General features: G+C 48.4%; 1 protein-coding gene across 1 annotated transcript; it reads left to right on the top strand.

The window, feature by feature from the left end:
• The first annotated feature begins 630 nt into the window (after positions 1-630).
• Positions 631-15,493, top strand: RIPPLY3 (ripply transcriptional repressor 3). The gene is made up of 4 exons (XM_039480365.2): positions 631-734; positions 2,029-2,095; positions 8,286-8,353; positions 15,104-15,493. The coding sequence occupies exons 1-4, from the start codon at positions 631-633 to the stop codon at positions 15,339-15,341; spliced, it is 477 nt and encodes a 158-aa protein (XP_039336299.2). The 3' UTR covers positions 15,342-15,493.
• Positions 15,494-19,953: the final 4,460 nt, after the last annotated feature.

Here is a 19,953-nt window from a genome sequence, read left to right as displayed (position 1 = left end):
CCCTGTGCTCGCGCAGGACCAAAGCCCGAGGCCAAGGGGGAACCACAGAGGGACAGAGAAGCCGGGACTCCTCAACATCCCGCCTCCGTCGGGGGAGGCCCAGTGGGTGATCGCGGGTGTCCCAAGTCCCGGAGGGAGAGCGCCCGACGGAAACGCCCCTCGCCCTTCGGGCCTCGCTTTCCTCTCCCGGCTTCCAGGGTCACTTCACGCGCTCTCGAGGCGGAGCTGGCGGCTCCAGCCCCCGGTGCCTCCCTCCTCTGGTCGCTCCTTCCCTGGTGCCCCTTCCCAGGCTTTTCTTTGTCCGGTCCGCACCCCTGCCTGGGCCTGCCGGACTCCCCTCCTTGACACTCGGGCCCCTTCCTCGAGCTTTTCTCGTCTCCTCCCCAACCCGGCTCCCTGGTCCCCTCTTGGAACTTCACTGGTCTCCTCCGCTCCTCCGACCCGGGCTTTCCCCCCACACCCAGCCGCCCCTCCGCAGCGCTCCCGGAGTTCCCTGGGTCCTGCCCCCTCCCCGCAGTTTCCCGCGCCGCCCCGCCCCGCCCCGCCCTCCTTTTTAAACCTGGCGGGCGGGTAGGCTGGCGCGCACCGAGGCAGGCGCCGCAGCAGGGGCGCGGGCTCCGCTGGCACCAAATGGAGCCCAAGGCGGCGGCTGGAGCCCGGGAGACGCGGGGGCGCGTCTGTCACTGCCCAGGGGACGGTCCCCAGAGGCCTCCGCCACAGCGCGTTCCGGAGAGGTGAGGGTGGCCCCGCGCTCCGGTGGACGCACGGAGAGGCGCGCAGGGTAGCGGTGCGGGGAGCGCGGCCAGCGGGTGGCTGGGACGCCGCTCAGCCCCCGAGTCCCCGCGGAGCTCGCGAGCTCGACGGCGACGCCGAGCAAGCTCCGGAGCCGCAGCCCGGTTCCCGGGAGGAGCGCTCAGTTCTCCCGGTGCCAGCGCATAGCTCTGAAGTGCAGGAGCCCAGGAGGTACCCGGCCAGGAAAAGGGCAGACGCTTCCGAGTAGAGGAGATCTCAATTCGCCGGCCGAGGACACCGAAGTCTCGGGTTCCGGAGCCAGCCTTGCAAAGGGAGTCTCTCACTTTGCCACTTTCTCGGGAGCCGTTTTTGTTGTCCCTGTATTGAGGGCTCAGTGTTCGCTGTCCCTGGGCACCTGCACTTTTAAAGACAGTAAGGTTGAAGGAAATCAAATTAGCCGGGGAGGTAGGGAAGGGAGCAGGTGGGCCGGGTGGGCTAGGTAGCCAGGCAGGAGAAAGATTCTCTTTCTCTCTCTCTCTCTCTCTCTCTCTCTCTCTCTCTTTCTCTCTCTATCTCGACAGAGTCTCACTCTGTGGCCCAGGCTGGAGAACAGTGGCCCGACCTTGGCCTCCCGAGTTCAAGCGATTCTCCTGTTTCAGCTTCCCGAGTAGCTGGGATTACAGGATCCTGTCACCAGGCCTGGCTAATTTTTGTATTTTTAGTAGAGACGAGGTTTCGCCACGTTGGTCAGGGCTGGTCCCGAACTCCTGACCTCAATTGATCCACCTGCCTCGGCCTCCCAAAGTGCTGGGATTACAGGCGTGAGCCACTGTGCCTGGCCGTCTTTTTTGTTTTTTCATCCTAGAACTCTATAAAATCATCTCTGTAGTAGAATCAAGATCCTTCAGTGGCTGAGGTGGCGTGATTGAAATTAAAGACAAGTAGCCGGCTGTAGTTCAATTCGGGAACCCCGAATTGAAGAATCAGCCACGATTTGCAGGGAGAGAAATCTCTCAACTGATGGGTTCTCAGATAATTGTGTGAGATTCAGGACCTCGCTTCTCAAAGCTTAACTGGAAGCAGAGAACTGGGGACGTAGCAGGCGAGAAAAAACACAAATGACAGTAATTTATCTACACCCCTGATAACTCCAGGGGAAGTTCCTGGCGGGGAGGGGGGGGCGGATCTGGTGTCTCTTTTTCAGGCAGGCACTGGAAAAAAGAATAACTCTCGTGACCTAGTTTGAAGGCAGCAGGGTGCCCAGGGTTCACTCTCTCCTGGCCCTTGCCGTTCCAGCCCCGAGCTGTGGCGACCTTGGATCCAGACACCTGAAGATGATGAACTGACCAGAATGGAAAGCCGGGTAAGGTTCAGCGCGGGCACTGTAGGCAATCGGTCCAGCCAGAAAGTGGCACTGTCTTTTAAAATAAAGAGACCGTGAAAGGTCTCTTGCGCAGGGCTCTACCTTGGGCGTCTAACCCAAGAGCGCCTCAGGGTCTGGGACCTGGAATCTGAATGAGTAAGCTGTTAATTACACCTGAGTCTCATTACAGATTGGGCTTCTGGTGGCTTCTCCTTTCTAAAAAAAAAGCAAACCCACTACAAAAGCATAGTCGTAGGCGGCGCGGTGACTCAGGCCCGTAATCTCAGCACTTTGGGAGGCCAAGGCGGGCAAAGCATCTGAGGTCAGGAGTTTGTGACCAACCTGGCCAACATAGCGAAATCTCGTCTCTACTAAAAATACAAAAATTAGCTGGGCATGATGGTGCATGCCTGTAATCCCAGCTACTTGGGAAACCGAGGCAGGAGACTCGCTTGAACCCAGGAGGTGGTGGTTGCCGTGAGCCGAGATCTCGCCATTGCACTCCAGCCTGGGTAACAAGAGTGACTCTCTCTCTCTCTCTCTCTCTCTCTCTCTCTCTCTCTCTCTCACACACACACACACACACACACACACACACAAAACAACAACAACAAAGTCATAGTCGTTTCATGGGAATTATAAGGGTGGTCCTGCGTGTTGGGGCTACAGGTCGGGAGGGGAGGGGAGAAGACTCCACTGTCCCTTGCCTTAGAGAAAAGCCGAGAGCACCATTAGCGTTTGCCCGGTGCCACAGAGCAAATAGGGCCAGCCCCATCTGAGGTGCCCAGAGGTGCAGTTAAAAGCCCCCACCCAGCGTCTGGCCCTTTCTGAAGCACTTTCAGCCCCGTCAAGCACTCCTGGGGTAACTCATGTTGTCTGAGCAAACACACTCAAAGTGAGGGCTTTGTGGGCGAGATTAATTGCCAGGAACATTCTTTTGTTACTCTGCATTGCTAACTCAATTGCTTTATACTTACTGATGTCATGACTTGCTTTCATAGAATTTACCTTTCCTTTGTTATATTTTAAAACATAAATTGATGACTTTTATTTTATTTATTTTCTTGATGACTCTTGAAACACTGAAGAATTAGGCTGGGAAAGACACTGTATTTAATTTACATACCACGTGTTATATGGCCGAAAGTGCAGGTATTTGTAATATGGTAAGAAAACTCGAGTATGGGAAAACAGGCCTTCACCACATTTTGATATTTAGACGATTTCATTAAATTAATCTGAATATTAGGAATTTTAATTTACTTCAAAGAAGGAAGCAGATAAAAATATAAATCAGTTAACAAAAGATATGATTTTCAGTCCCCAATTTTTTATACGTATAATATCTAAATAATGTAAAATAATCCCTTCTTTCCATTCCATGTGGTTCGGGGGGAAAAGAAAAAATAAAATAATCCCTTCTTTCGTATTCACACTTAGTTCTTAAACATAAAACTTAAAGGTGCTTTGGCCTGACGCGGTGGTTCAAGCCTGTAATCCCAGCACTTTGGGAGGCCGAGGCGGGTGGATCACGAGGTCGAGAGATCGAGACCATCCTGGTCAACATGGTGAAACCCCGTCTCTACTAAAAATACAAAAAATTAGCTGGGCATGGTGGCACGTGCCTGTAATCCCAGCTACTCAGGAGGCTGAGGCAGGAGAATTGCCTGAACCCAGGAGGCGGAGGTTGCGGTGAGCCGAGATCGCGCCATTGCGCTCCAGCCTGGGTAACAAGAGCGAAACTCCGTCTCAAAACAAAACAAAACAAAAACCACTTAAAGGTGCTTGTGTGAGAATATAGATGTTTACAATTACCCAGTTTTCTTTTCAGTGAAATGGATGTGGAGCCTATCAGTTGTCTGCAAGAATAAAAATGCGATAGCACGCTTCCTAAGTAGGACAGATGATTTTTGGTTTTGTTTTCTGTTATGATACGTTCGTTTGTGAGAAAAATTTACTTGCAGAAAAATGTTAAACTTTAGTAACTTTCTTACTGATTGGTAGGCTGTCACGCTGAAGCAGTTTTGTCCATGGATGTGGGTGTGGGGAGAGCGGGTGTTCCCTGGGGACTGTAGAGCCCGCCACGCCCCATCCCCAGCCCGGGACCTGCTCTTTGCTGGGTCCGGCTTGTCGCGCATAGTGGCCAGCGCTGGTCCGCGCTCTGGTACCCGGCGTCGCGCTCGATCCCCGGCAGGCCAGCGACAGAGCAGCCCAGCACGGGGAAGGAACGCTTCTTGCTCAACAGCGCCCTCCCCCGACAAGCAGGAGAATTCCCCAGCTCCCAAGCCCTCTTCTGTATTTCTCAAAAATGCCATTCATTGGCTGGAGTGGGGGTGAGGAGGGCTAAGGCCTGGTGACCTGTACCAGGGCTCCCGGCGAGCAGAGCAAAACTAGAATAAAACCTCAAGTAGGCTGGGCGCGTGGCTCACGCCTGTAATTCCAGAATTTTGGGAGGCTGAGGCGGGGGGGCGGGGGAGAGAGGTCATCTGAGGTCAGGAGTTCGATGTCAGCCTGACCAACATGGTGAAATCCCGTCTCTACTAAAAATACAAAAGTTAGCTGGGCGGTGGTGGGGCACGCCAGTAATCCCAGCTACTTGGGAGGCTCAGACGGCAGGATCGCTTGAACCCAGGAGGCAGAGGTTGCAGTGAGCTGAGATTGGGACACTACATGTCAACCTGGCAACAGAATAAGACCCTGTCTCAAAAAAAAAAGAAAAAAAAAGAAAAAAAAAAACCCTCAAGTAAAGGGAAGACAAGGCCCTGTGCTCTGAGCAGCAGGGTCACCCTCACCCATTTGATGCCCCCACCAACCTAGGGGGCGATCTCCCTCCCCTACCTGACCTTTTTTGGTCTTTGTTGTGTTTCTATCCTTGTCACTTTCGGGCATTGCCAGGGATGCAGTTTCCTGGAAAACACTGGACTCCTGACCTCAGATGTAATCCCAGCTACTTGGGAGGGTGAGGCAGGAGAATCACTTGAACCCAGGAGGTGGAGGTTGCAGTGAGCCGAGATTGCGCCATTGTAGTACAGCCTGGGAGAGCAAAATTCTGTCTCAAAACGAAGAGAGAGAGAGAGAGATTGAGACCATCCTGGCCGAAATGGTGAAACCCCATCTCTACTAAAAGTACAAAAAAAATTAGGTGGGCATGATGGTGCCTTGCCTGTAGTTCTCGCTACTTGGGAAGCTGAGGCTGGAGAATCACTTGAACCTGGAAGGTGGAGGTTGCAGTGACCTGAGATCGCAGCACTGCACTCCAACCTGGTGACAGAGTGAGACTTTGTCTCAAAAATAAATAAATACATACATACATATGAGCTGAAATGTTCTGGGGCAGTGCACCAGAAACCCCAAACCCTCGGATTCCAGAATTCAGTTGGAACCAGACAAGGAACAGGACAAAACTTGCTATGGCCTGACAAGGAAGGACTTTAACACCATTAATCTCCACGTCATTCCATCCTTCAAGGACACTGGGGCCAGGGGACGTGCACACGACATTCGTGAGCAAATTAGCCTGTAAGGAGCCTCTGCAGATGCTACATTTTATCAGCCAGATTTTCATAATTCACTGTGTTGAGCTAAGGAAGTGATGAAGCTTTTGGAACAAAATCTTTTCCATGAAGTTGTTCACTCTTTTGGGTTACAGGAAGCTGCTTCTTTCTTAAGCTCTGTTCATAATTATAAAACACTTCTAATTGCCCAGTCTCACTTTATGGCCACAAGCAATCCTGCCCTGCTAATGGCTGTTTGATGCCCTGCGATGGGACAGGGCCTAACTCGGCAGTGGCAGGTGTCAGAGAAAGAATAGCTTCTGTAAATCATCCAGTTCTAACTGGACCCTGTAAAGCATTCAACACACCTTTATCCACTTTCAACACTTTACCCACTAACATATACAGCATTAAAAGTTTTACACCAGGCCGGGTGCTGTGGCTCACACCTGTAATTACTGGCACCTTGGGAGGCTGAGGCAGGCGGATCACCTGAAGTCAGGAGTTCGAGACCAGCCTGGCCAATGTGGTGAAACCCTGTCTCTACTAAAAACACAAAAATTAACCGAGCATGGTGGCGCATGCTTGTAATCTCAGCTATTTGGGAGGATGAGGCAGGAGAACTGATTGAACCTGGGAGGCAGAGGTTGCAGAGAGCTGAGATTGCACCATTGCACTCCAGCCTGGGCAACAAGAGTGAATCACCACACCTGGCTAATTTAGTATTTTTTAGTAGAGACGGGGTTTCTTCATGTTGGTCAGGCTAGTCTTGAACTCCTGATCTCAGGTGGTCTGCCCACCTTGGCCTCCCAAAGTCCTGGGATTACAGCTGTGAGCCACCGTACCTCGCCTGATCTCTATCTCTTGACCTCGAGATTCGCCCACCTCCCAAAGTGCTGGGATCACCGGTGTGAGCCACCATGCCCAGCCTATTTAAGCTCATTTTTAAGTCATCCCAGGATGGTTTATCCCAGAATGCCCCATGCCCCCACTTACCACAGTAACTAAGCTTACTGAGAGCACATGATGACTTCTGACATTTCAGCCCCTTGGATAACCTGGTTATATTTCAAACTAAGTCCTTTCAGATCCAGCACTGTCAGGATTTTGGGCAGAACAGGACCCACCTTGGATAGGTAGAGTGTGATTGTCCCTCACTTTCCTGGCCACCCTGCTCAGCAGCAGGCATGGAAAAGCCTGGCTCTCTGCTGTGTTGCTGTCATTCGTGGTGTCCTTGGTTGCCTGGTGCTCAGACCAGCTGCCCTTCCTGGCTCTTGCTGCTCCAGCAGTCACAGAACTTCCAGATGCGACTGAAGGGTACTTGGAGTCTGCCTTTCCTTTCTTTTCCCACTGCTGGTTCTTGAGTTCACTTTTTTTTTTCTCTTTGAGACCAAGTCTTGCTCTGTTGCCCAGGTTGGAGTGCAGTGGTGCAAGCTCCGCCTCCCAGGTTTATGCGATTCTCCTGCCTCAGCCTCCCAAGTAGCTGGGATTACTGGCTAATTTTGTATTTTTAGTAGAGATGGGGTTTCACCATATTGGCCAGGCTGATCTAGAACTCCTGACATCAAGTGATCTGCCCACCTGGGCCTTCCCCAGTGCTGGGATTACAGGCATGAGCCATCGCACCCGGCCTCACTTCACATCTTTCCCGCATCCAGAAGCTCTTTATCATCTCTTGCCAAGACTGGTTCCTCCAAGCCCTTTCTATGCCAGCCTTGTCTGCGCATGGCGCCCTATGCCACTGCTCTCCTTGGAATACAGATCTGATCGTTGGATTCCCTGACTCAAAAATCCATATCCAGTTCCTGTATCCAGAGTCAAACCTAAACTCAACAGTGGGTATTCAAGGCAGCTGATGCCGTTTGAGCCCTTTGCTCATCGCAGTGTTTCCCACATCAGGGTCCTCACCGCTCCCCGCCCACGCCCTGTTTTCCTGCCACTCTGATTTTTTTTTTTTTTTTTTTTTTTTTTTTTTTTTTTTTGAGACAGAGTGTGTTGCCCAGGCTGGAGTGTAGTGGCGGAATCTTGGCTCACTGCAACCTCTGCTTCCCAGGTTCAAGTGATTCTCGTGCCTCAGCTTCCTGAGTAGCTGGGATTACAGGCATGCGCCATCATGCCCACGCCCAGCTAATTTTTGTATTTTTAGTAGAGATGGGGTTTCACCATGTTTGTCAGGCTGGTCTCAAACTCCCAACCTCAGGTGATCCACCAGCCTTGCTGCTGGTATTACAGGCATGCACCACTGCGCCTGGTCCTGCCACTCTGAACTGGATGCTCTCCTCTACGAAAATAGTCTTAGAATTGCAAACCCACATGCTGCAGATGTCTCTGTGAGGCCCTCCACGAACCTGCTCCTGACCTTCTGTCACACTGAGAATCATGGGCGTCTCACCGTGCGGTGCTTGGTAGCATGGTTATTTGCATACATGTGTGTCTCTGTCCATAAGCCTGTAAAATGCTGGACGGAGGCACTGCGTCTGACTCCTTCCACCTGAATTCTTCACAGCACCTGGGACGTTTTGGGCTGCAGTAACAGGAATAGGCTTATCAAATACTGCTAAGGTGTCTAAACTCTCTAAAGTTGATATTGATATGAACAATTGCAGATTACCTAGGTTCTATGGTTTAAAACCTCAGGATGTCACCTTCCAATGCTCCTGCACTGTCTCTGTGTTTGTATGTGTCTGTCGCTACAGCTTGCAGCTACGGCTGACCAACACGGTTTTGGATCAAAGGGAGCCTTTGGGTTTCAGCATCCTGTAAGGTAATATATGACTTCACAGTAAGTAATCAGTAATTTTCTTTTAATATAAGCATTAATACACTTCAGTGTCTTCAACCATATAGATTTCCAACAAAGTGGAAAATAATTCAATACATCCTTTCGTATTGTTTAGCTTCCTTATACCAAGGATATTTTGCTGGATTTCTGGAATCCATTCATGTATTCATTCATCAGTGTTTTCTGCAAAGTACAATTGGCCTCTCTCTTTTCTTGATATCTTTTATTTATTTATTTATGTATTTATGTATTTATTTATTTATTTTGAGGCGGAGTTTCGCTCGTTACCCAGGCTGGAGTGTAATGGCGCGATCTTGGCTCACCGCAACCTCCGCCTCCCGGGTTCAGGCAATTCTCCTGCATCAGCCTCCTGAGTAGCTGGGATTACAGGCACGCACCACCATGCCCAGCTAATGTTTTTTGTATTTTTAGTAGAGACGGGGTTTCACCATGTTGACCAGGATGGTCTCAATCTCTTGACCTCGTGATCCACCCGCCTCAGCCTCCCAAAGTGCTGGGATTACAGGCTTGAGCCACCGCGCCCGGCGATATCTTTTATTTCTACCTCTCATTACATATTATGCCTTGTGTTTTATTTATATAATTGCACGTGAATTGTATATGCATATATACAAACTTAGATATCGAGGTGCATTTCTATTGTTTTTCCAGGATATAAGCTAGCATATTGTCTAGTGCAAAGTCAACCTTCAAAATCTATGTGTTGGGGGTGGGCATGGTGACTCATGCCTGTAATCCCCAAAATTTGGGAGGCTGAGGTGGGTGGGTCACCTTAGGTCAGGAGTTCGAGACCAGCCTGGCCAACATGGTGAAACCTCGTCTCTACTAAAAATACAAAAAAATTAGGTGGGTGTGGTGGCAGGCTCCTTGTCACTCTAGCTACTTGGGAGGCTGAGGCAGGAGAATTGCTTGAACCTGGAAGGTAGAGGTTGCAGTGAGCTGAGATCACGCCATTATACTCCAGCCTGGGTGACAAGAGTGGTACTCAGTCTCAAACAAACAAACAAAAAAAATGGTGGGTGTGGTGGTTCACGCCTGTAATCTCAGCAGTTTGGGAGGCCAAGGTTGATGGATCACAAAGTCAGGAGATCAAGACCATCCTGGCCAACATGGTGAAACCCCGTCTCTACTAAAATACAAAAAATTAGCTGGGCATGGTGGTGCACACCTTTAGTCCTAGCTACTGGGACTAGGCTGAGGTAGGAGAATCTCTGGAACCTGGGAGGCAGAGGTTGCAGTGAGCTGAGATTATGCCACTGCACTCCAACCTGGCGACAGAGCAAGACTCTGTCTCAAAAAAACAAAAACAAAAACAAAAAACCAAAAACAAAAAACCACCAGGCACGATAGCTCATGCCTGTAATCCTAGCATTTTGAGAGGCTGAGGTGGGTGGATCACAAGGTCAGGAGTTTGAGATCAACCTGGCCAACATGGTGAAACACTGTCTCTACTAAAGATACAATAAATTAGCCTGGTGTTGTGGCGAGCGCCTGTAATCCCAGCTACTCGGGAGGCTGAGGCAGGAGAATCGCTTGAACCCAGGAGGTAGAGATTGCAGTGAGCCGAGATCGCACCACTGCACTCCAGACTGGGCCACGGGGGAGACTCCGCCTCAACAACAACAACAACAAGAAAATCTATGTGTTGAGTAAATGGTTGGCTCCAGCTACAGTGGGTGCCGAGCACCTTTGAGAGAGCCTTTTCCTCCCGCCTCTCAGGTGTGTGTCATGGTCCTGGTGGTGACCAGGATTCTCACTGCTGTAGCCACCTGCACTCCATCTGTTTTAGGCAAGTAACTCACGTCCAGGACTTTTCCTGTCCCTCTGTCTCTGTCCCTCTTATTCTATCTGTTGCTCTCGATCTCCTTTACCAAAATTAGGCAAGCCTGGGCCGCCTCCACTCCTCAGGTGTCTTTTCCCTGGTTACTCTAGAAGGCTGGAAAGCTTAATACAACCCACAGACACTCACGTGTAGGCATGAAGTTCAGGCCCCTCAGACTGGTTAGAAGGAAGCTTCCCTTGTATTCCTTATACCAATAGTTTTCTTTTCTCTTCAAAGACATCGTCTCGCTCTGTCACCCAGCTGGAGTGCAGTGGCACAATCTCACCTCACAGCAGCCTCTGCCTCCTGGGCTTAAATGATCCTCCCACTTCACCCTCCGAAGTGGCTGGAACCACAGGTATGTGCCACCATGCTCTGCTAATTTTGTAATTTTTTTGTAGAGACAAGGTCTCACTATATTTCCCAGACTGGTCTTAAATTCCTGAGCTAAAACTATCCTCTTGCCTTGGCCTCCCAAAGTGGGAGGGATTATAGGCATGAGCCACCGCTACCGGCCACACCAATGGTTTTCAATCCTCATAGAATTACTAGTGGAGGCCGGGCGCGGTGGCTCAAGCCTGTAATCCCAGCACTTTGGGAGGCCGAGGTGGGTGGATCACGAGGTCAACAGATCGAGACCATCCTGGTCAACATGGTGAAACCCCCGTCTCTACTAAAAATACAAAAAAATTACCTGGGCATGGCAGCGCGTGCCTGTAATCCCAGCTACTCAGGCGGCTGAGGCAGGAGAATTGCTTGAACCTGAGAGGATGCAGTGAACCAAGATTGTACCACTGCACTCCAGCCTGAGTGACAGAGTAAGACTGGCAAAAAAAAAAAAAAAAAAAGGCCGGGCGCGGTGGCTCAAGCCTGTAATCCCAGCACTTTGGGAGGCCGAGGCGGGTGGATCACAAGGTCAAGAGATCGAGACCAGCCTGGTCAACATGGTGAAACCCCGTCTCTACTAAAAATACAAAAAATTAGCTGGGCATCGTGGCGCATGCCTGTAATCTCAGCTACTCAGGAGGCTGAGGCAGGAGAATTGCCTGAACCCAGGAGGCGGAGGTTGCGGTGAGCCGAGATCGTGCCATTGCACTCCAGCCTGGGTAACAAGAGTGAAACTCCGTCTCAAAAAAAAAAAAAAAAAAAAAAAATTCAGATGCCTGGGTGATTCTCCAGGTGCTCTGATTCACTTGCTCTAGGGAAAGACCCGGGCATCTGTATTTTTTCTTTTCTTTCTTTCCTTCCTTCCTTCCTTTTTTTTTTTTTTTTTTTTTTTTTGGCAATGGAGTCTCTCTCTGTCGCCCAGGCTGGAGTGCAGTTGCGCAATCTCAGCCCAACTGCAACTCCACCTCCCAGGTTCAATCAATTCTCCTGCCTCAATTTCCCAAGTAGCTGGAATTAAAGATGCGGGCTGCCATGCGCAGCTAATATTTTTGTATTTTTAGTAGAGACAGGGTCTCGCCATGTTGGCCAGTCTGGTCTCGAACTCCTGACCTCAGGTGATCCACCTGCCTTGGCCTCCCAAAGTGCTGGGATTACAGGTGTGAGCCACTGCACCTGGCCAGTATTTTTACAGGCTCCCCAGGGGACCTTTTTTTTTTTTTTGTCTTTTTGTTTTTTTCCTTTTTGTGGAGAATGGGATCTTGCTATATTGCCCAGGCAGGTCTTGAACTGCGGGGCTCAAGCTATCCTCCTGCCTCTGCCTCCCTAAGAGCTGGGATTACAGGCATGAGCCACAGCACCTGGCTCCCCAGGAGATCTTAATGTGCAGCCAGGGTTGAGAGGCACCACCCTGATTCATGCCCTACAGGCGTCCAGTCTCGCCATCTACCCACACCAGCCTCACAGACACCCTGCTGCTGCCCCATTTTGGTTTTGTTGTTGTCGTTGTATTGTCTTTGACACAGAGTATTGCTCTGTCACCCAGGCTGGACTGCAATGGTGCAATCTCAGTCACTGCAACCTCTGCCTCCCAGGTTCAAGCGATTCTCCTGCCTCAGCCTCCAGAGTAGCTGGGACTACAGGCACCGCCATACCTGGCTAATTTTTGTATTTTTAGCAGAGATGGGGTCTCACCATGCTGGCCAGGCTGGCCTTGAACTCGTGACATCAGGTGATCCACCTGCCTTGGTTTCCCAAAGTGTTGGGATTACAGGCGTGAGCCACCGTGCTCAGCCACCCTGTTTTTGACTGGGTGAAAATGCCGTGACTGCCGGGTGCTGTGGCTCATGCCTGTAATCCCAACACAAAGAGGCTGAGGTAGGCAGATCATGAGGTCAGGAGTTTGAGACCATCTTGGCCAACATAGTGAAACCCAATCTCTACTTAAAATACAAAAATTAGCTGGGCATGGCAGCATGTGCCTGTAATCCCAGCTACTCAGGAGGCTGAGGCAGGAGAATTGCTTGAACCCAGGAGGCAGAGGCTGCAGTGAGCTGAGACCGAGCCACTGCACTCCAGCCTGGTGACACAGTGAGGCTGTCTCCAAAAAAAAAAAAAAAAGAAAGAAAGAAAATGCTGCGACTAACAAAGGATGAGCTGCAGCCATGCACTGCACACTGGATGTATACAATTTCGCTTTATATTTTTAATACAGAAAATTTGAGACATACACAAAAGAAGAGCCAATGGTACAGTGAACCCAATGTACCTATCACTGGCCTCAATAGTTATCAACGTTCTGAGCTGATCCCATTTATCACCCGCAACTGTGTTGCCGTTAGCATATTTATTTGTTTATTTATTTGGAGACAGGGTCTTCCTCTGTGGCCCAGGCCGGAATGCGTCGTGTCGTCTCAGCTCACTGCAGCCTCCACCTCCCCAGCCTCCCATCTCAGCCTCTGGAGTAGCTGGGACTACAGGCACACACCAGCATAACCAGCTTTTTTTTTTTTTTTTTTTTGTATTTTTCAGATACAGGGTATTGCCATGTTGCTCAGGCTGGTTTCAAACTCCTGGGCTCAAGTGATCCTCCTGCTGCAGCCTCCCAAAGCACTGAGATTACAGATACGCGCCACTGTGCCCCACCCCAGCATGTTTCAATGTAAATCTCAGACATCCTAGGAATTCACCTGTGAATACTTCAGCATAAATACCTAATTGTAAACATGGCTAGAAATGGAACTATGCTCATATTTCTGTCTGAGATGAACGTATACATTCCGTCCATTGCAGAATTTCTCCACCTCAGCACTGTTGGCACATTGGGCTGGATAATGCTTCACGGTCGGAGCTATCCTGGGCCTTGCAGGGTGTTTACCAGTGTTCCTGGCCTCTACTCACTAAATGTCAGTCACTTCCTCTCAGTTGTGACAACCAAAAATGTCTCCAGACATTGCCAAATGTCCCCTGGAAGTCGAGAACGACTGGTGTATTAGATATCTTATGAAGCAAAAAATGATTCTCCATTATATATAGTAGGGTGTTTTCTCTCACCCTTTTCTCTTCTACCTGAAAAAAAGGATATTGAAATCAGCTTTGCAAATAAGCAATGATCAATTGACAAACTCACTTCCTCAGAAGACTACAGAGAAAAATGCAAACAAATGAATGAATGGAAAGCAGGTTGGGGCATGGTGGCTCACACCTGTAACCCCACACTTTGGGAGGCTGAGGCAGGAGGATCACTCGAGCTAAGGAGTTACAGACCAGCCTGGGCAATATGGCAAAACCCTGCCTCTATGAAAAACATGTAGAATTAGCTAGACGTGGTGACATGCACTAGTAGACCGAGCTACTCGGGAGGCTTAGGTGGGAGATGCTTGTGCCCAGGAGTTCAAGGCTGCAGTGAGCTGCACTCCAGCCTGGGTGGCAGAGTGAGACCCTTTCTCAAAAACTAAAAAGAAAGAAAAGAAGTAAATGATAAGAGACTGTGGCTGGGTGTGGTGGCTCACGCCTGCAACCCCAGTACTTTGGGAGGCCAAGGTGGGCGGATCATTTGAGGTCAGCAGTTTGAGACCAGCCTGACCAACATGGTAAAACAACATCTGTACTAAATACAAAAATTAGCCTGGCGTGGTGGCACGCGCCTGTAATCTCAGCTACTTGGGAGGCTGAGGCAGGAGAATCACTTGAACTCAGGAGGCGGGAGTTGCAGTGAGCCGAGATTGTGCCATTGCACCCCATCCTATGTGAGAAAGTGACTCCCTCTCAAAAAAAAAAGAAAAGAAAAGAAAGAGAGACGTTATGGGGAAGGGATAGCTTAATACTCACCATATGAGTGAATCCTAAATTCCAAAAAACCTGGAATTTAGGGATTCCAAATTTTACATATTTAAGCACTTTGTTTTTTCTTTCTCTTTCTTTTACTTCCTTTTTTCCTAAGCACATCTTTTCCATTCTGGCAGAGCCAGGCGCTTGTGCCTCCAGTTCCTCTACCGCAGCATCTGGAAAAATAAGCCGCTTCTCCAGACCAGGGTTTCGGAAATGTTCGAGTAAATTTCCTCCAGAACCCAAAGGGTTACAGCATTTCCGGTGCTGCAGGGAACAGAGGGTGGGGTGGGAGAGTGGGGCTTCACCTAATTGGGAATCAATTCTGTAAGAAGAGTTAAGTCCCCTAGTTAATCAGAGTGAGCCGCCTCATCTTGGAACTCACTGCTTTCAGTTGCCTGGAAACACACCCTTTTTCTTGCGTCTGTCTAAATGGACTGGCTCCGTCAGATTTAGAATTCACTTCTGAACTGGGGAAGGTTTATCACCAAGTCCCTCCAATAGGTATCGACAATTCTCTGTCCTGGGGACTTAAAATAAATACTGTGTGTTGTGAAGGCAAAGATCAGAGAGAGGAAGATTGGGGAGTTCTCTGCTTCTGGGAAAAAGGATCCTCTAGAAGGGTTTTAGGACTGGGTTCCGGTTGATTAACGGCGTATTTGTTTCTTAAATATTAGACTCTATTTACCCATGTCAAAGCGTCAAGAATACCTGCAGAGTTCCGGGATGAAAGTGCTGGCCAGTTTCCCCGTGCAAGCCACCATTCACTTCTACAACGATGAAGCCACCGAGTCCGCTTCGGAAGCTGAAGAGTCAGAGGAGGGACCCCCGCCCCTCCACCTGCCGCCCCAGGAGGCGGGGGGTCTGCAGGAAAAAGGCCCAGGAGGGAAGGACGGGGACCAGGACATCAACTGAGGGCCGCGATCCTCAGGAGGGGGTGGCCCCTGGAGGGGAGGGGCCGTGAGGGCTCCTTATCCAGATGAATCTGCCTGTGTCTCCTGGGCCCTGCTGGGGCACCTGTCTCCCCACATTCTCTTGGGGACACCCGAGCCAGGACACCGCGAATCCCTGCTGAGTGTACAGAGGCTGGGGGCTTCTCGGACGGCCCCTGGCCCCGCACACCACTCACGGCAGGAAATCAGCTTTTACTTTTCTTTCTCCTGGCGATTCGTTTTTGGTGCACTCATGCATACCTTTGAGAAAGGATTCTGGACAAAGAGAAGGTCTGTGTCGACAAGAGTTGTTATCTGGTAGAGCCAACTTTCCAAGCTCCTTCGGCATTGTCACTGGCTGACCAGGTGACAGTTCTCCTGAGTCACCCCCTCCACCTCCTACTGAACCTGAGACTCTCCTTATTAGCTAATTTCTGCTTTGTAAACATGATTTCCATATTAAACCCCAATGTTAATCTATCGTCTAAGGACAGATGCGGTTGCTTAGTAGCATTTAAAAAATACAGGTTTGGTTTGGCTTTGTGACGGAGTTTTGCTCTTGTCACCCAGGCTGGAGTGCAGAGGTCAAGTCTTGGCCCACTGCAACTTCGGCGTCCCAGGTTCAAGCCATGCTCCTGCGCCAGCCTCCCAAATAGCTGTGACTATGGGCATGGGCCACTATGCCTGGCTAATTTTTTGTATTTTTAGAGATTCGGTTTCACCATGTTGGTCAGGCTGGTTTTGAACTCCTGACCTCAGATGATCCACCTGCCTCAGCCTCCGAAAATGCTGGGATTACAGGCATGAGCCACCAAGCCTGCCCCCCCGCCAAAAAAAAAAAAAAAAAGTATTTATTAAAAAATTTTTTCTTAACTCAATAATTCCCACAAGAGCAACAAAAATATAAGGATTTTTAGGAGACAGTTAGATAAAAAAGTATGTGATGACTGTGTAAGGCTGTGTGTGTGAATTTATACTGAGTAGAACCTTCACTCTTAGTTGGTGACTGTTTGGGGCATGTTATTTTAATAGATTGACACCTTTTAATTAAAATATCTAATGTAAAATTATTTGGGTTTTTAATATTTTGATTATCAAATGTGTACTCCTGAAAGCTTTTTACTCACTTAGCTTACATGTGGTGTCTTCCCATATGTAGTATATTATATCAATTTCTACCTGAAATAAATATTTTGAAAGCATGTTTGATAATCACTTTTTTTTAAAGAATTAGTTTCTGCTTTAAAGTTTTTTTTGTTTTTCATGGTTTTTAAAAATAATGCTTTAAAAATTATAAGCTATTTCTGTTTTATTTTAGCATTCTATTTTATTTTTTTAAATTTTAGACGCAGGGTCTTGCTCTGTCCCTGGCTGGAGTGTAGTGGCTCAGTAATACCTCACCGCAGCCTTGAACTCCTGGGCTCAAGGAATCCTCCCACCTCAGCCTTGGTAGTAGCTAGGACTACAGGTGTGTGCTACCACGCCCAGTGAATTTTTTTTTTTTAAAGACAGAGTTTTGTTCTTATTGCCCAGGCTGGAGTGCAATTGCACAGTCTCAGCTCACTGCAACCTCTGCTCACAGGTTCAAGCGATTCTCCTGCCTTGTCCTCCCGAGTAGCTGGGATTACAGGCACCTGCCATCACTCCCGGGTAATTTCGTATTTTTAGTAGAGATAGATGGGGTTTCACCACGTTGGCCAGGGTGGTCTTGAACTCCTGACCTCAGGTCATCTGTCCACCTATGCCTGCTGGGATTACAGACATGAGCCACCATGCCTGGCCGCCCAGTGAATTAAAAAAAATTTTTTTGTAGAGACAGGTTCTTGATACATTGCCAAGGATACCCTTAAACTCCTGGCCTCAAGCGATCCTCTTACCTAGGCCTCCAAGGCACTGGAATTATAGGAATGCGCCACCACACTAGGCCCAATATTTTAAAAAGTAGGAGTAACGAATGGAAGTACTTTTAGCAATCCAAACACTATAGAAAGTTATACATTGCAAACTAAAAGTCACATTCTCTTCTCCCTCTCCTTTGTCTAAAGGTAACAAACATCAATTGTTTTTTATTGCTTTAGTCTTTTTTAAAAAATTCCCTTTTTTGTGTTTTTCTTTTCTGTGCCTCTTTTCTTCTTTTAAAATGTTTGCTTTTTTGTTTTTTGAACAAATTTGGCTACTTTTTCTTTTAAAAATTAAAACTTTTATTTTATTTATTTATTTTTTTTACTTGTTTAAAGTACATCTTTTCAGACTTAAAAACAAACCTGGGAAAATTTCAGATGACCTCGAATTTTGCTGGGTTTTTGCGGAAAAATACTAGAAACCTATCTTTACCCCTTCGTGAGATGCTTGAGATAAAAACTAAATAATCACATCGGGCTTTGTTTAGTTTTCTTGGTAAACCAGTTTTATTGACAAATAAAGCCTAGTCCAATCATGACTTTATCCTGAAGAAACCAAACGTAGTCCAAATTCTGATGGCACCAACCTCCACAGTTTAAAATATGCTGCATGAGGCGGGGCGCTGTGGCTCACGCCTGTAATCCCAGCACTTTGGGAGGCTGAGGCAGGCAGATTACAAGGTCAATAGATCAAGATCATCCTGGCCAACATGGTGAAACCTCATCTCTACTAAAAAATACAAAAATTAGCTGGGTGTGGTGGCACCCGCCTGTAGTCTCAGCTACTCAGGAGGCTGAGGCAGGAGAATTGCTTGAACCCGTGAGGAAGAGGTTGTAGTGAGCCGAGATTGTGCCACTGCACTCCAGCCTGGCACCTGGTGACAGAGCAAGACTGTCTCAAAAAAAAACAAACAAAAATAAATAAATAAATAAATAAAATATGCTGCATGTACCAGGCGAGGTGGTTCATGCCTGTAATCCCAGCACTTTGGGAGGCCAAGGCAGGAGGATCACTTGAGTCCAGGAGGTCGAGACCTGCCTGGGCCACATGGCGAAACCCTGTCTCTACTAAAAATACAAAAAAATTGCCAGGCTGGAGACATGTGCCAGTAGTCTCAGCTACTTGGGAGGCTGAGGTGAGAGGATCACCTGAGCCTGGGGCAGCTGAGGATGCGGTGGGCTGAAATGGCATCACTACACTTCAATCTGGGTGACAGAGAGAGATCCTGTCTCAAAAAAATTAATTAATTAATATATGTTGTATGATAGTTTTACATTACATTAATTTTTTTTTTTTTTTTTTTTTTTTTTTTTTTAGACGGAGTTTCGCTCTTGTTACCCAGGCTGGAGTGCAATGGCGTGATCTCGGCTCACCGCAACCTCCGCCTCCTGGGTTCAGGCAATTCTCCTGCCTCAGCCTCCTGAGGAGCTGGGATTACAGGCACACGCCACCATGCCCAGCTGATTTTTTGTATTTTTAGTAGAGACGGGCTTTCACCATGTCGACCAGGATGGTCTCGAACTCTCGACCTTGTGATCCACCCGCCTCGGCCTCCCAAAGTGCTGGGATTACAGGCTTGAGCCACCGCGCCCGGCTACATTACATTAATTCTAAATTACTTAGAACCTGGCCAGCTTAGTGCAAATACAAAACAAGGCGTCTTAGCTGTGGCTGGCAATGGAATCACATACTGTGGGTCAGACATTTTGATACCAAGGATACGGTGAGCTTGGGGGCCCCTTAGCTCTCTGGTTGTTGCAGTTACATGAATTAAAGTCTCAAATCTAAGAGCTCCAGGCTTCTGATCATGTATCCTTCTGATGTATAAAATGTAGCCGCTCACAGTAGCTCATGCCTGTAATCATAGCACTTTGGGAGGCTGAGGCAGGAAGATCACTTGAGCCCAGGAGTTTGAGATTACACTGAGCAGCAGAGGGAGAGCCTCATCTCAACAAAAAATTAAAAAGCTAGCTAGGTGCAGTGGTGCGTGGCTATAGTCCCAGCAATTCAGGAGGCTGAGGTGGGAGATGCTTGAACCTAGCAGTTCAAGGTTGCAGTGAACCATGATCACACCACTGCACTCCAGCCTGGGCAACAGAGTGAGACTCTGTCTCAAAAAAATAAAACATTTAAAATGTGTGCCTGCCCCTAATACATATTCACTTATAAATTACATGTTACATCGAGCCATTTGAAATTGCTGATGTTTTATTGTTTTTAACCTACAAAAAGGCAATTTCTTACCGTTCAACCAACTGTATGAAAGATATGTGATCTGTGCATATTTAACACACAAATAAACAAATCATATGTCTTAAAGGAACATCCAGGTCGGGCATGGTGGTTTACCTGTAATCCCAGCACTTTGGGAGGCCGAGGCAGGAGGATCACTTGGGACCAGCCTGTGCAATATATGAAGAGCACGTCTCTACTAAAAAAAAAAAAAAACAGCAAAGAAACAATGTAATTACTTTTTTAAACTTGTATTTTAAGTTCAGAGGTACATGTGCAGGTTTGTTATATATGTAAACTCATGTCATGGGGTTTTGTTTTGTTTTTTTTTTTTTGAGATGGAGTTTCACTCTTGTTGCCCAGGCTGGACAATGCAATGGCTCGGCTCACCGCAACCTCTGCCTTCTGGGTTCAAGTGATTCTCCAGCCTCAGCCTCCCCAGTAGTTGGGATTACAGGCAT

Source organism: Saimiri boliviensis, chromosome 18 (assembly GCF_048565385.1).
Source record: "Saimiri boliviensis isolate mSaiBol1 chromosome 18, mSaiBol1.pri, whole genome shotgun sequence".
NCBI lineage: Eukaryota > Metazoa > Chordata > Mammalia > Primates > Cebidae > Saimiri > Saimiri boliviensis.
The sequence above is the reverse complement of the archived record's forward strand: the minus strand, read 5'-3'. Positions and strand labels throughout refer to the sequence as shown.